The sequence below is a fragment of the Passer montanus genome, unplaced genomic scaffold (genome assembly GCF_014805655.1).
Source record: "Passer montanus isolate IOZ18808 unplaced genomic scaffold, ASM1480565v1 scaffold21, whole genome shotgun sequence".
Lineage (NCBI taxonomy): Eukaryota > Metazoa > Chordata > Aves > Passeriformes > Passeridae > Passer > Passer montanus.
In genome coordinates, this window is record NW_024366703.1 from 13461454 (window position 1) to 13479116 (window position 17663).

General features: G+C 37.5%; 1 protein-coding gene across 1 annotated transcript in view; it reads right to left on the reverse strand.

Annotated features, from left to right (window-relative positions):
• The window catches only part of RAB11FIP2 (RAB11 family interacting protein 2), a 29206-nt gene extending 11550 nt beyond the window's left edge, over positions 1-17656 (reverse strand). The window contains exons 1-3 of the mRNA XM_039709073.1: positions 17089-17656; positions 5883-6325; positions 4748-5207 (exon numbers count right to left, since the gene is read on the reverse strand). Coding sequence (XP_039565007.1) covers positions 4748-5207; positions 5883-6325; positions 17089-17441 — 1256 coding nt within the window. The 5' untranslated portion in view covers positions 17442-17656. The remainder of the gene's footprint in view (positions 1-4747; positions 5208-5882; positions 6326-17088) is intronic.
• Positions 17657-17663: the final 7 nt, after the last annotated feature.

Sequence of the window (17663 nt, forward strand, 5' to 3'; positions counted from 1 at the left end):
ATCAAAACCCTTCTGTTTTCATGGCACCTCACTTGTTTTTTTAACAAATCTAATAATGACCATATCAAAATGCAAAGACATTGCTTGTTTCAAACACTGCCTCCATTGGGAAAAACAAAACTGCAGTCCCTGATTTGTTTGGAACATGTGACATTGAGGAGACAGGCAGCTCTAACAGCCACATGTGATGAAGGTGGGAGAGAGGCTGAAGAAAATCACCACATTCAGAAACCACATGCAGAAAGATGCAAAAGAGTTGAAGGACTGGGTTGGTGTTTTTTTCTTTTTGAGTTGCACATTGGAAAAACTGCTGAAGCAGTAACAAAATACAGACAAAATTAAGTAGTATTTTCATAATTTATGCTCCAATTCACCAATGATTAATATAACAAATATGAGCATTATTTTTAATTGTTACAGTGATTCCTAGTAAGACACAAGTTTCTTTGTCCTCCATTATTCCATCTTCCACGTTGCTAAGAATGTAACATACTTATTGCCACAACTTGAGATAAAGTGTAATCTGTATGTAGACACAAGCTTTATCTTCTTTTCTATGAAGTATAACAATAGTTAGGTCAAGGAAATGCTACTTTAGAAGGGTTTTTTTTAATGCCTCTCTCTTGTATACATATGTGTATATACAGACACAGACATTATTCATGTATGCATATATATATACATATAAAATGTTTAGTAGAAAGCTCCCAAACACTTATCAATCCAGTTTCCCAGATCTGGAATTTGATCTGACTAATAACAACCTGTCAGCTTTAAATATTGGACTATTTGTCTCCCTGTGTCCAGTGCCTGAGATCTTGTTAATTACCTAAACTCCCTTTCTGTAGGTCTTGTTAATTACCCGTCTCCTGTCTCAGAGGACCTTGTTAATAACTTGTACAGTCTCTCTAAAAAGGTCCTAATAACACATTAAAATTAAAGATGCTTTTCTTTTAGCACTTGTCAAGTGGTGTAAATTGAGAAATTTTCACATCAGTTTATTAGCCTGTAGTGTAGTGTCATGTGTTTTCCTAAACAAAAACAATTTCAGAAAAACGATGCACAAGCTTTGGTTATGGCACAAAACAATCTTTGTTTTCCAGGAGCACCCTCAGTTTCTTTAACTGTGTTCAACACAAAAGCCACGTGGCTTCTGACTGCAAATTAACCTCCTGAGAGCCACAATAGCAGTAATTGTAAGAATGAGTGCAATTTAAGGCAATATTGGGTAAAAGTTTCAAAACAATGCATTAAGAAGTACAAAACCAAAATTATTATTGGTAAATGCTGGATAAGAGCACTGGACATTGTTTGCTTAAAAATTCTTCATTGGCTTTATGAAACAAAACCTCTGGAATGAACAGATTTTGTAGCATTTGCAAAACCAGCATTTTTGTTTCACTATGAGACTCCTGCATTTTTAAATTGTCAAGAAATCAGCTCATAAATATCTCTACTATGCCTACAACAGACAATGGAACCCCCAATCTTAACACTTATGTAACACTGCAATATCGTATCTACAAAAACACTTTAAAAATACTCATTTATCCACTCAGCATTTGCAGGAGGCAAAGCATCATCCCTATTTTACAGATTTAGCCAAATCCAGGGAACAAGCCTTTGCCAGGTCAGAGATGAATAGAAATGAGGGGTCCATATTTTGTGATTTCCTGTCAATAAGTATTATATACAAACCAAATAGGTTTTTGTTTTGGTTTTCCAAAATACTTCTAAAACCTTCTTGAAACAATAATAAATGATAGCAATAAAAATAAAAAATAATTTTCAAATAATCCTGGCATACCTGCTTTCAGGAAAAAAAAATCCTACAAGTGTTGCTGAGCCACTTCTATAATTCTTGGATCAGCAGCTGAGCAACACGTGGAAGATGTACTTATCTTCATTAGTTTAATTAGTAAGTAAGAGTAATTAGTGACAGAGCATGCAGCCAGCCAAGCACTGCAGGATGGGCTGTTCAGCAGCTCACCCAGCTGATGTCATCAGCTGTTCTCCACATTGTTACTGCTCACACAACATTACCAACCACAATTAATTAGGATGGACTTAAGCCTGACCCAAAGTTCACCCAAGTCACTGAAAAGCTTCCCCCCAAGCTTACAGATGTGGCTTCACCAGCACTGAGAACATGAGAGTCACACCACAGACATGAAGGAGCTGGGTTTGGTGGATTTCTTTTGAGGGAGGGATGCTATGGGTTGGGTTTTTTCCTTTCATTTTTCTCTATGTCCAGCCTGGTCCCACAGACTGGATGCTTTATGGCTCCAGTGTGCTCCTGGAATGCATCCTCCAGCAGGATTTCATCAGACAGGAATCCAGCTCAGGATGCTCCATCACCCAAAGCAAGGCTGGGTTAAGTGGGAGATCCACCTGCAAAGCAAACACCTGATCCACAACAGAACACTAATTTTAGACACACCTTAATAAAAATATACTGCCTGCTTTACTTGCAGAAATGGGATTCATCCAAAAGAGCTTAATAGCACTTTGAGTAAATAAAAAACAACCCAAAGACTAAATTCCCTGTCTACTCTTTCTGCATACTGAATTTGTTACCCAGCCTCATTTATTTTGGACCCAGATATTCATACAAATTATTTCTTCAGTATTACTAGTTCAAAAAATAAAAAATGGATTCCATTTGAGAAATCCTCCACAGATAAAAGGTAAACTGTAAACTTATTAAATATGCACATTTTGTATTAGTTTCTACTTCAAAAGAAAATATTTCTATAAGATGCATTTGGAAGAAAGTAAACTAAGTCTAAAAGGTTCACAAAGAACATCATAATGCAACACAAAAATCAAGAGCTTCTAACTTAACTTATTGCATGCCAGATATTATGCCATAATAGCTGTTTCACAAAAAAGGTCAGAATGTTTACTGTTTTTGGCTTTTTGAAAATAAAATAATATCTATTTGTCTTATCAAAAGTTTATGTTTACATAAAAGTCAAGAACTAGTAAAAGGGATTCCCATACAAAGACAGAAACAAATTACTGGAGTCCTTCTGAATGGGCACTGTGATGAGCTTTTTAATTACAAAACAAATAAAAAAAGTCCATCATGATTATCATTAAGTTTTATATTTATCAAGATCTGCTGCATTCAAGAACTTCAAAAGATTTCACTACTTACATCTAGCATCTGCCTGAACACAGTGTTTCATTTAAAAAAATTAAATGCTATGCAATTTTAATTGTTATTTGAATTATTTCTCTTTAAAGAAACTTAAATGGAAGTTTAACTTCTGACAAACCAAGCTACAACCTAACCTTATGCTAATCCAGAGAAATACTTCATTAAATAAAAAATATTCTAAGATTGTCTACAAACATGTTATTTAAGACACTAGAAACTGACTGGACTCATAGAAGGCACTAAGAAGATAATTTGTTGAGGTCACATGAGCTTCTAGCAACAAACTCTTTTCTACAGCAGTTCAATCTCAGTTCATTTCCCTAATTCACATCATGACTGGTTTTGTTAAGAAAATGATTCTAAGTTTAAATCAGGAGTGCATGCATTCTAACCCATGGAGAAAACTGAGCTGGGACACAGTAAGATTCTTTTCTTCTAAAAGAACAAGGTAACAAAAACCTTTTTTTTTTAAGAAACTACTCGAGTCATTAATTATGGAATTAATATACAGGAAAAGGTAATTTTTTTAGAACTATGCTTCCATTTAAAACAGTGATTGATTTTATACCCTTTAGATTCCAGTTTGAAGCACTTTATTTTCAAATGCATTTTCTACCAAATTTAAGTCATTACATAGAAATGAATCATTACCTTGAAATAGCAAGGACTGCTAATTTCTGGCATTTATATAGAAAAAAAATGCAAAGGAATGAAAGTTAATTAACCATTTGTCTATTGTGAATCGTATATGTGGGTGGCAGTGTACATAAATATATATATTTATGCATGTATAAAGAGAGACAGACAGGCAAGATTATCTTTCTCACAAGCACACAGCACCCAGGAAGGAAACCAACAGTGGGTTACACATTTTCTTAAGGAAAACAAGTAAAGCATTGATAGACAAACAAAGATTAAAATGGATTATTGAAATCAAAGTTCCTTATCAGTCCTGTAACTTAATTCATTCTGCTCAAGACATAAACTGGTGCCTCGTGCAACAATTTCAACACACAGAACTCAGCAAAGCTGCAGTGAGCCAAATGAATTCAAGAGAGATAAGAGTTCATGTGGGTGCTCCCATTTAGAAACAGAATGTTCTTTAATTCTTGTACTCTAATATATAGAACTAAAATACTCCTCTGTTTTTTCCCCCACCCAAACAGTGACATCCACAGGATTTCTTTTCACTACTCCCATTTGCACCACTCTTTTATTTAGTCAGATTCCTCTTCCCCTTACATTTGAAACCTTTTCTTCTCCAAACCTGACTTAGGGCAATGTAATAAGTTAGCTACAAATGTTCAGGTAAAGCAGAAGACTTCAGGGAGAGCCCATTCTGAAGCACAAACAAGGTCTTCCAGAAACACAAGCACTCAAGAACCTTCACAGCACATATTAACAATAAAGAAGTCACTTCAAAACAAGTAGGAAACGATCAAATTATATAAAAAGTTTGTAACATAGAAACAGAAAAGCACTGATATAAACGCATATAAAGCACAAAGACTGTGTTCCTCAATACTTCACATTTTCATTTATATAACATTCAAGATATCAGATTGAAATACAGCAAAAACCTACCTTGAAGATGGCAACGTGCTTGTAGGCTTGAAGTTTGCCATAAACGGATTAGTTGAATCATAATCAAAACTCTCCTGATGAGCTTCCCCAAACGCACTGGGTGATTTCAAGTCACTAGAACTCTCTGATCCCCCATTGCTAAGTTTATCTGACCTCTTGCTGTCTTTTTTTCCAGTCACTCTTTCAAAAAGACTAACTTTCTCTTTTTTCTCTTTTTTAATTTCTTTTCTGATCTCGACAGGTTTGGAAAACAGACTTATGTTTTGATCCCACGTTGCTGGGCTTTCTTCAAATGGATTCTTCTGTCTTGGCAGTGTAGCAAATTTTTGGGGTAATGAAGCACTCACATTAAATGGGTCATTTTGTGCTTCAAGTGCAGTTTCATCAACTGTGCTGTCAAGTTGGCTCATTTTAGAAGTATCAACACTTAATGTCCTTCTGTGTGGAGATTTTAGACTCCCTGCAAACAATCTGTCATTAGTACATTATCAATGAGACACTATATCACAGTTTATGACATGCAGAAAACCCATTTTAGCATAGATCTAGAAGCTTTGCAATTGAGCCTCAGTTCAGAACACTGGTGATTAACTAAGCTATTAAAAAAATAACAGCTGTGGCCTTCATTTCATGTTTCAGAAATGTTTATGGATAGGCACCACGGGAAATTTTTGCTTCCTGCATGAAAATGAAGTTCTACAGAGAAGACAGCTATGACTGGTGTGCCATTCCAGGGACAATAGTATGATGTTGCATAACAACTTTGAGCAATTCAAAGTATTTTCAATTCTTTGTATAAATCAGGTTTAAAATTTGGTGATAGTTTTTGACTTTTTAATTAGATTTATTTCTCACATGATGCTATTTTGCCTAGAGTCCCCTCTGGAATGCAATATACTCTCAGATGAGGACATAACATGAGAAAATGCTAAACTATCATACACCATGAGCAATGTAAGTTATTTCTTATGCTCAAAAACAGCAATTTTGAGTTACAGCAATTAAAGAAAGCATAAAAAAAATAGGCCAGCAATATTTCTTAACATTTTAGCCTTGTAAGTGCTTCATAAGTAACAGATTCTGAATGCTCTAACAACAGTCAGCTGTAATTGCAATGGTCATGAGTGTTACTTACCCCCTTCATCAACAGAAGCAAAGGACTCCAGCTGACGCCTGAAAAGATGGGTGTAGCCAACAGTGCTGGATTTCATCTTCTCTGAGGAGACGTGGGGTCCTGTCAGGTCTGACATGGAGTGAGCTGAGGACAGCCGCTGAGGGCCCAGGAGGAAAGGTTTTTTTGGTTTGGATTTCATTTGCACTTCACCACTACACACCTCTAGATTTGCATCAGGTATGTGAGTGCTTGGGATGATGGCAGAGGATGTGTCTGAAAACGTCCCGTCGTTTTTCCGACCCTTCATTTTGTCTTTTAGTTTAGCAAATGGGGATTTGGTTTTGTCCTTCATTGACAAATCAAACATACTTGCTGTCATGTTATTCCTCATAAACTGAATATTGACGTTGATTTCTCCTCTGTCTTTAGTTCTCTTCCCTTGTCTGGATTCTAGGGGAAACCACCTTAAAGGAGAAAGAGAGCAAATTAAGTTGTGTTTTCTGAAGGTTATCATTGGTAGTTGGTTAATGCATCTGGTTAGAACAATTTCAAGTATGAAAACCCAAATCCTATATCAAAGATTCAACCATTCCTGCACTGAAAAACTTTGTTTCTATTTGTACTCAAAGACAACTTATTTGTTTATATTTGTTTTCAGCAAAAACTTCTTTATATTTGTTTCAAAACTAAATAACAAAGCAAGAGGAAGCTCTTTACAGTGTTCACCTGTTTCAAAATCAAAATCAACCCTGGAAGCTGACAAAACATTACCAAAGTTAAGGGCTTCCATCTGCTTACGGAGCAGAATTTGTACCTAATTATAAATACAGATACATTTTCTCTTTCTTTTATAGTCTTCAAGTGTTCTTTATTTAGTAGTGATGTATATTAATGTATTCTACATTGCACCTACTTGATCTAGTAACCTTGTCTCCTTGGTTTTTCCTCAGTTTTTCACACTAGCAAACATTTTCCCCTCTTTCCTTCCTTCTAAGAACTGGTTAAGATTTATGACAACTGCAGCAACGCTGGCTAAGGAATATCTGAGAGCCCTGAACAGTCAGCCACCATTTCAGTTCTGCAACTGCCTCCCCTCTGGATGCTGACAGAAACTCCACAGGCACAACTGAGCACGTAGGTGTATCCAAGAGCATCCTCTCTTTTGCAGGTCACCAGCAGGATTAACTTCAGAAATATTTCCTTTGGAACCATGACATAAATCCCCACTCCTTGAAAAGAGATCAAAGGTGTGATCATCTGTTTCAAAAAGCCAAGTGTGCTTCTTTGCCAGGTCCAGCAAAAGCTTTATCATTATCCAAGTGTCTTATTCATTCCCTATTGTGCTCCATTGTCCCATGGAAGCATCTGCAGAATTATGGCTCAATCTTCCCTCCACAGCTCCACCTAAATGAATGACCAACACACAATCCCTTCTCCACAACCATCACCAAGAGCCTTTCTGTATTTCAAAAGGCCACAAGGGCGTATTTCAGATCCATCAGCTCCAAAGAACTGCTCTAACTCACCGTCAGGAGAAATCCATGCACACAGACTCACACAACAGTGCCTTACCACCAGTAACTTTTGACTTGGAGAGACTAAGAAATTCAATTGCCTATTAACATAGATACAGAATGGATTATACAGTTATACATACATTATTTAATCCTGCCAAATAAAGAAAAAAAGGTCAGGAAAGGAGAAAAATAGCCCTTAATTTATTTTTCAGATTTCATAAATATATTTTAAAGGTGACAGCTGTAATTACATGTTTTGAGTTGAGAAAATACTTCCAAAAGTGACACACCAAAAACGTAACAAAAGGATAAGGAGTATTATTATGCCTTTTTTTTTTTGATGTTGCTTTGTGATGTTCACAAGATTTTATATTTCATACTAAAGCAAAATAATTAATTGGACCTCCTCTGTTCTTGCAATCAACAATATAAATCCAGACCAGTAGACCCAGAAGCTCAAACCAGGTGAAGGATAATTAAATCTTTAGGAAAATAGCTTTTCTTCTGTTGTGAGGTAACTTCATTTATATACTTTAAATGAAATACAAAACCTGGAATATGTGTCTGAAGAAGATGGATTGTTTTTCCTTTTAGTTAATAATGCTTCAATTCTTTGGTAACTGATTCCAGAAACACTTTAAGTCATCTATAGAGTTGTTACAGAAAACAAAAACAGAACCAAAAGTCAATTGTCTTTGTGCTACATAATATTGCAAAAACTGGAAGACAAGATAGCCTACTTTCATTACAACTCTTCTTTAAAAGAAAATATGTTCATATATTCCCTTAAAAAAATACAAACAGTACACAGCCATAATGAGCAAGCTTTGCTCAGACAGCATCTGGGCAGATAAAAAACCCCAAAGAAAAACCATCCTGGACCTGAAGTCCTCCCACAGCTCCTCAGCCACACACCAAACATACAACCCAGCACAAGGAAGGCTCATGAGTGGTTTAAGAAACTTAAGAGGCAGAAAGGACTTCACTTTTTGACATTCAAATTTAGTATCTCAGTTTACTGTAAAAAAACATTCCCCTTTTCCCTCTCCTCACAGGGTTCAAACATTAATACTCTATCTCTGATAAAACTGGTGAATTTTTCTGTTTCTGCTTCTGAATTATCAAAACCTTGAATTGATCCATGACACGTAACTTGTTTTAGAACAAGTATGACATAAATTCTTAAGCTTTTGCTACGGGGAAAAAGTCTTTTATTTAAAAAAATTATTTAACAATTATTGGCGTTCTTATCACCAATTAACAATGCTGTGACATTACCAGCACTCACCTGCTAAGGGCAAATGCCATGAACTATTTTGACATTTACCTCTTTTTAAAGAGAAGCCCACAACCAAGACCTTGCCTTCATAGCTTCTACATTTCTTTTCAAAGTATATCTTCAACAACTTGACATTAAAAATAAGTTCAGGTGGGAAAACAAAGAAATTCTCCTTTTCCTAGGAAGACAACAGCAGGTCCTGCTGGAACCAGGTTCAACACTGCTACTGATTCAAACAGAATTTAATCATAAACTCTTTTTCTCCAGCAAAATTCCTCTGGTCTTCAGTGGAATTTCTATTAGAATAATGATTGCTGGATCAAATCTTTGTATGAAAGACAGATATTTAATTTTCATAGGCATTTCAAGGAGGTTTCTTTGTTACCTTGGAGAGTTTATCTTGTTTTACTTATAATGAAGGTTCCATATGCTTCAGCTCATAACAAGACAATATGAGAAGCAGACTCAAATCATGATTTTCTTCAAAATTCAAAGGCAACTAATTACTTTTTTAAACAGATGAGAACAAATGCAGGCAATCCATTTATGTGGAGCTGCACGTGAACGAACAACTAAGACCATAAATGTTTCTTATTAGAATCTGTTTCGACAACACATGGGCGTGAGCAGCAAATAGAAAAAACAGCTCTGTATAGGAGAGAAAAAAGAATGGGGAAATGAAGTCCACTGTTTTCAGATAACAACATTTGGGTCCTAAAACACTAAATTCCACTATACTACTGCCAATTTTAAAAATTGAAATGTATTATAAAAGCCAATAAAACTTGCTATTTTGGTTTTGTTTACAGTACTTTTAGCCACAATAAATGCTCCATTTGTCAGGCTGCCATGAGCTTATTCTATAGAAAGCCTGTACAAAGTAGGAAAATAGCCAATAACATACATGAACAAAACAGGGTGGCTTTTATGAGAGCAGATGCCCTTTTACTTAATAACCAAATATTACATCCAGTCTTGCAGACAGTCTTTATTTAAACAGACCTTGTACAAAGTCTGGCAAATTTTCCCAACTTCAAAGGAAGCCCTATTGCCTTTGGAATCATTCATTCTTCTTGCTCTCACCTTCAAATGTTCTGTAGGGCAATGTCCTCCATACACCCTCTAATTTCAACTTTTTCCTGATGGCTTCCATCAGAACAACCCTTGCTTCTTTCTCTCATCTGTTTTTCAGTGTGCTAATGGGCTTTGCCTGTCTTGCACAGGTTTCTGTTAATTTTTTATTTTAAATTTTCTATAAATTACCCCTCTGCATGCTGACAATTTTCTTGAATGTGCAAAGAGAAGCTCAATGTGCAAGGCTAAATAGGAAAACTCCTGCTGACCAGGCAGCACTGAAAAGCTAAACTCCTATGTGAAGCAGCATGGCTACTTTCTACCCATGACAAGATTAGTTTATTTTAGCCACATCTAGAACTAGGGGTGGAAAAAGCAAGCTCTCCTAACTTGAGCAGTCTTACCACTAATGAAGCCTCACCTTGGGGAAGACAGACAGGAAGGGTGAAGAAGAAAACTGAAATAAGCTACTATAAGTCAGCAAGTTTCAAAACCCTGACCTGTCTATTTCATTTAAACAGCTAGTGATCTACAGATTTTCAGTTGCTTTTTTTCCTCCCCTTTTCTGATTCTATTTGTCCTCCAAATCTGGAATTTGACACTTCCAAGTCTTATCCCTCTCTCTCCTTTGAAGAAGCATCACTCAGCCTGTTCTGCTCACCATGTAACAGTGAGCAGGATGGACTGACAGCCTGGGTAAGAAACAGCACTACCTAATTTCAATTATGTTTTAATTATATACTTTGACAGCCTCCAAAACCACTGGGTAACTTACCTACCAGTTTCAACAGGAATTAAGTGTTCCAGCCAGCACATTCATCCTGTGCATGACAGATGAACTCCCAACTCTGTCTTCTGGACAGTGCCAAAGATGGAAAGTATTGAAGGAATTTTCCCATCTTTCTGCTTCTCAAATACACCACTCTGCCTTGACTCTACCAGTAATTATCTGTTGAGCTAATCTAGTTTTGCTTTGTTGAAAAACCCAAAGAATTTTGCAAAATCTTTATTTCAATTCACAAATTATTGAAGAAATTTTGCAAAAAGCCACATAATCATCACAGCATCGACCAAGGCTTCTGACCTTGATTTTACAGGCAAAAATCAGCACTGTGATTTACTACACATTTAATTTTCTATACTGGCAGATATTTCTAAACTTACCCCTATAAAAGACCATCAGAATCTCAATGATAGAACACGTCCATCAGCTGTCACAAAAACAAAGTTGATGACTACTGTTAAACTAGATACACTGAAGAAACTTGCTTCACAAAAGCCCACTAACATAAATGTCCACAGCTAATTGATAAAAAACAACATTCAAAGCCCAGAACTGTCTGACATTTTCATTTAGCAGCGTATGCACTTTGAAAAATGTAGAAGAATGTTTTGTGATAAATCATTCTGATACCCTACTGAGAGGCTGCCCCAAAAGTCAGCAAGTAGGAAAATTAAGGCAAGGGGCTGAGCACAGACTACATCATGTATGAAGGGAAATGAAGAAGAAAACAAATTATTTGTTAAATTAAGTGATGACACTCACAAAGATGAATACTCTTACTTTCTGGAAGCCAACTGAAATGAGATATTGAAAGCAGTTTAATATAAATACTACAGAATGACATTGTAACACCACAAAACATATGGGAACTGACAGCTATCACAACACCCTCACTATGGGGTTTGCTAACATCAACTGGAATCAAAGTCATTAAAATGGTCCTGGTTTACTTATTATTTTGGCTAAAGACTATGTGTGAATGCTTCTGTGTTAGAAACAAACTAACTGAAGGTATGAGAATTAAGGCCAGTTATTTGAGTTGTGTGTGCACGGAAAATGGAGAAGCATTTCCATCCAGATGGCACTTAGACTCTTACTGAGAGGATGTGCATAGATTTGTTGTCAAAATGTAAATGCTGGGAATATTACTAAATAGTTTGAAAATATCACTGTAAGACCATAAAGCTACAGCTGGGCAAAACTTTGTTTTCTCCCATAACCATCTTTCTCTTTTGTTCCTCACTACTCACACTCCTTATTTTCTTTTTCCATTTAATGAGTAGTACCACAAGACAACCCATACAGAATCTCCAGGCTGCTCTTTATTTCTGTGCCTTTAACATTTCTAAGTTACTACTCTTCCCACTTTTGACTTGAGTGGAACAAGATTTTCCTCTTGCTTTAACCACAATAAAGACATTTTCTGTTACACCCTGCTATTTCCGCTATTATTGATGCTCATCCCTTCATTTTTCTTGTTTAAACTAAATTTAAGACTAAAAGTGAATAAATAATAGTGTGCTATGTTTTGTAGAAGTATCATTAAAATGGTTGCCACTCATTAACAAGCACTGAGCCCATATATTATCTATTTACTAGTTGTTTGCTTGTTCATAATTCCAGATGCATTTGAAGCCTCCCTCCTGCTTATGCTGCTACAGATGAGAGACAGGACAGAGCAGAGGCAGCTGAAGAGGGAGTTTATATCCAAGACAGAGGCTGCCAAGAAAGAATTCACATTAATTTGGAAAAAGTCAGATCATTTGCATATCTTCCAGGAAGCTCAGCAGCACTAAAGTCAGTGCCTACCACACAGGGGTACTGATCATGGTCAACTATGACTTCTTTTTGTTTGCTTGCTGAGAAGCTGGTTTTGACTTTTTTTATGATCAACAGAAGCTGAGAAGTATCTTTAGAAAAGGCCAAGATTCCTTCACTGTATTATGCTCAAGCAAGCATTTTTTTTACAAGTGCTGCAATTTGTGTGTGTGTGGAGGGGAGTGATGTTGAGGTATTACAGACCCCAGGGAGAAGAGGAACTAAATCACAAATAAAAGATGTCTCCTCCACCATGTCCATAAGAAATAATAACTCTACATCACCTGCCTTCTCAAATTTATAGCATTCCAAACAAGTGTTACATCTTAAATCAGCCGAACATACAATAAAATGAGACGTCCAGGAAAGCTCATGAAGGAATGGACAATAAACAGAGTGGAATTAGAGGGTAACAAGGATGAAGCAAAAGCAGAGGAAATAAATATCATTGGGAAAGGTAAGAGTCATTGTAAAAAACAATTGAAAAATGCTTCAGTAAATTAAGACATGTCAGAAAATTAGTATTTTTTTATTTCGTGGAACTCAACAATTTGTTTTGATGCTATGCAATCAGAATATGAGCAGCATTAAGGCAACTATGAATTATAACTGAATTGAAATTATTACAAAAAAGCATCTATGTTTTAAAACAATACGTCATTGATCATAATTTACATTTCAAATGGAAGAGTAGAAGAGGTATATTTATTTTTCAAGAGCAGACGGAAACAACTGCCATGTATTTCCTAGGATGAATTAAAAAACCCACGCGATGTTATTGCAAAAAATAAAAGCCATGTCAGAAACGTAACATTTGAAAACTTATGCTAAATACACTTCCATTAAAGCAGTTTTTCCAAAGCTTTTTGAAGTGTTAAAAAAGCTCAGTAAAATCTTTCAGCATCTGGAGCCTAGTTTTCAGCTCTGGTAAAAAGAGAAGTAAAAAGCTCCTGTCCATTTCCAACTACAGCAGCAATGTCAGAGACACAAATTTATGAACTTTCACAGTACAATGGGCATTTCTGCACTAGGAAAGAAAGAAAATGAACTGGGATCCTGCAGATGCTTTGGATGAAGTTTCTGGAAGAGATCTAGTGAGGGACCATCTGAGCTGCATCTGGATCTCACTGTTCCAGCAATTTTTACTTTTAAGAATTTGAAAAATCATCAGTTTCAGAGAGGAAAAGGACATCATATGATGCTGTGTACAAAATTTTCCCTATCAAGTTATAGTAAAGAGACTACATTGTTTCATTAAGTCTTGAGCCAGAGCAAGTTTCTTAGAACACAAGACAAATCCCATCATGAGGCCTCTGCCTGAAAACTTTACTGCAGGGAGTATTTGTCTTAAGATGTGACAAGTCACAAAAAAAGCTCCAGAAAAAAAAAAAATTCCCTAACATAATGTTCCTGAGTCTCCAATGATTTTTGAAATTTATTTCTTCCAAATTATAAAACATTAAATTAAAAAAATATGTAAAAAGCCAAATGTCACACACCCCATGGTCTTCCTAGGAACTCAGAATCAGCTGGTAGCCTTCACTTCTCATACCTCCTTACTAAAAAAGCACTAGGGAATTGCTGACAGGGTTCAGCATTGTGCAGAATATTAAATATCTTTTTTGCAATACCCTGGTGACTCTTGAGTCTGTCTCTTACAGCACCATATGTACAGCTGTGTTGGAAAGAGGAAGCTATTAAATATATTAAAAAGTAGAAATATTACCAATAGACACTTCATCAAATAACTGGATCTCATTCATCCCCAAACAAAGCAAGAAATGTTAAGGTTACATCAACATAAGAAAATAACTCTGGATTTAATAACAGCACAAGCCTGTTGAACATATTTGAAAGTAAAAACATTGCTTAATAAAACAGATTAGTGTTTCTGAAACAATGAATATAGCTTTCAACCATCAGTATGCTTTGGTAACAAAGACATTGGACTTGGTTTTGAAAGGTGCTGGGTGTCTCAGTTCCCACACCATACTCACAGTTAGAAGGTCTTCAGGTCCAAATATATTACCCTTAGTTTACTGCCAACACAGGAATAGGAACATTTTCTATCAAAAAAGATTTAATAAAGAGGGGGGGAAAAGAGCATTTTGTTTGAGATTGCATTCATAAATCTATCCTTGAAGGTTTGCCCTCGTCCCACACACACACAAATACTGCATCCAAATCTCCAATGAGTGCTTCAAGGAGACAGCCACGACACACCCGCGTGGCACGAGGGCACACAACCACAAAAACTTCTCAAAAACATCCAAACGTAAGAACTCAGAGTTACGGTTTTTTTGAAAGTGAGTTTTAGAAAGGACATTTTTGAGGTTTCTAAGCACCTAAAGACACCAAGGGACTTTCAGTGGCTCCTTCCTCATAAGAATTTAAATCAGCATTACGCGCGAACGCGCTGCCAAAAATCCCACTTGCCGCCCAGCCGCACTTTTACACTTACATAAGACTTTTACAAGTACGGCTGTTCGGCCCTGGAAGCCTAACACCCATCAACTTTTAATAAGATTTGCAATCTTAAATGCTCAAGTAACTTCTGAAGAAAGGACTCAGGCTGTTTGTAAAACTTTCCCCACAGGCCCCCATCTTGTGCAGCAGAGCTCGCAGGCAGCGTGCGGCATTCCCGGTGATTTCAGCCATGCTCTGGGAGGAACTGCTCCACAGCTACATAGCAGGAGTTCCTCTCTCACACTTCAGAGAGAGAAATGAGAAAATAAAGAACACCTATGGAGCCCTGCTAAGCATAACTCCTTATAAAAATACTGCAGATCTGAATGTTTGTTTAACTATCACAAGGACTGTTACTTAGCCCACTTAAAAATTTCTGGAATAATTTTGCAAGACTGACTCTAGTACTACTTTTGCTAAACCTGGTGCAGGAGCTTCTGTTTCTTCTTCTGGGGAAAATAAGTTTTGTTACTTACAGTAATAATGGAATATTTTAGTCCAGCTTCTGAACACATAATTCGTTCTAGATATACAGTCTTACTATTTGTAGTGTTCCTCTCTCATTCATTCACTTTGTTTTTCACCTTGTTGCTAGGTGTTGCAACCAAGGCAGTTGACTACTGACTTGCAAGATAATTACAACTAATGAGTCAAGAATTTTTAAGATACATGTCTAAAGAGCAGTGAAACTTCTTGAATCAATTGTTAACAGAAATTAAGACCCTAAGGCTATAGGCATCACCATGTATTGCATCAAGATAACTGGTTTATCCCTAAAAAGGTAAGCAATTAAAAAGTGTAATACTCCAGGCAGTGAACCCACAAGAGATTCTACACAGGCTTCTTCTTTCCTGTCATACGGTTTGTGAACATACTGTTTTGCAAAAAATTCAGTTTACAAAAACAAACACCACGGCAAAGAGAGCTTTGACTTGCCTTTGGTGCTGTTCAACCTCAGCCATGCATTTAAGCAGGACCAGGTTTTGAGGTGGTTTCAGCAGAAACAGTTGTCTGACCAAGAAGCCCTGCCTGGTGTTAACCATGTGGATTTCCACCTCCAACTGCCAGTGCTGCTGGAGGTCCAAGCCCAGCTCAGTCACAGACAGACAAGTGACAGCAGTCTTTTTGTGGCTTGGATGCCAAGCCCAGCACCTCACCACAGACCCACCATCACTATGGATACCAGACTTTAATTTCAACAGCTGAGATTTGGGCACAGGAGCCTTTGTACTCATCTGAAGAGACACTAGAGGAGGAAAGGCACCTGGAGCAGGAACTTTTTAACCACTGCAGACAGATCTGTCAGCGTTCATGTCACTGCCAACACAGCTCACTTGGAGGTCTCCAAGCTGTTCTGATTCAATTTCTGTGGGACAAACATATCCACACCAAAACCAAAGCATGGAGTCATGGACATGCCTGCAGTACTCTCATAACCTCCAGTCTGAGTTACACATACAACTGGAGGATAAATTACGCTGGTACAAACACCTTTGTGCAACCATGTCTTGTCAACTTTACTGATGTAGTTGAAAAACTGAGAGAATTAGAAAAGAACAGTTCAACTTCATAAACTGCTATGATGCCTCTTTTTTTTTAATTCCTTTTTTTGCATTCCAGTGCCTGAAATTCTTGGCAAACACTATTTTATTTGACAAAGGCTTATGTAGGTAGTGATGGAAGCTACCTCAGCCTTCTCAGCGGAGGCCTGCTGTTCAGTGCAGCCTGTGAGATCATGGCCTAAGATTAATCAAGACCAGCAAAGCACTGTGCTGTTGTGGTAAGCCTTCATTAAGTCACAGTTCATTGACCACTAAAACATAAATATAAAATATTTAAAGCCACGTGGTTGAAGCAACTGAAGGAAAACAATTTTAAAGAGAACCACACAAGGTTTCAGGGCTTCTGAACCATCTCACGCATGGTTCAAACTGAGGTAGGAGACGAATAGAGGTATGGCCCTGTGCAGAACAAAGAAAAATGCTTAGAAAAACAGACTGTAATGAGTTCATGTTACACACATGAGTTTGTCAGAAAACTTAATGTTATTGACAGTCCTTCACTGTGCACAGTCAGCACTTTGATTACAGTAAACTTCTCTGGAAGAGGTTAGGCCACAATGACATAACTGTATAGGTTAAGAGATTTGAACACAGAATCAATGACAGAAACATACTAATTTCATTTCAAAGTACTTATGTTCATGGTAAGGCTACTATTTCCCACCCTCCCCAAGTGCAACTGTCTAAGGAATACAAACTATAATGAAAAAAACCAACCATCACTTACTCTGTTTTCCGCCTTTGCTTGTCTTCAAATATGTCATTCAGACTTATGGCTACCTGTCCCAAAAACCTGTCCAGCCCCACCAGCGACCTGTGCATGACAATCAGGTACAGGATGTATTTCTCTGGATTCTCCTGCATGAGTAGTCCAGGGAGCTCGAAGGAGGCCTCTTCCTTCCAGACGGGATCCAGCGTCTTCTCAGCCACCGAGGTGGAGTACTTCTCCTTGCCCAGCTGTATGATGGTGTAGGCATCGTTGCTGCCATTTTTACCTTTTGGCTTCAGACCTTTGGCTTGAAGGACCGTAACTTGCACGTGAGTTGGGAACCACTTTTGGGCTTGCTCCGCCAACATCATCTTTGAAGATAGCAGCAGCAGCAATAGCAAACGCAAAGTCTGTCAGTCCTCGAGGGACCGCGTAAGGGCACTTACGGCGGAGACACCTGTCAGGGGCTCGGCTGGTCCTTCCTCTAGCGCTGCTGGCCGCGGGTGGCCCTCACCAGCCCGCGGGTCCCCCCCTTCCCCGGCAGCCCCACCTGCGGCTCCATGGCCAGGGGCCGCAGGTCCCGCCGCAGCCCA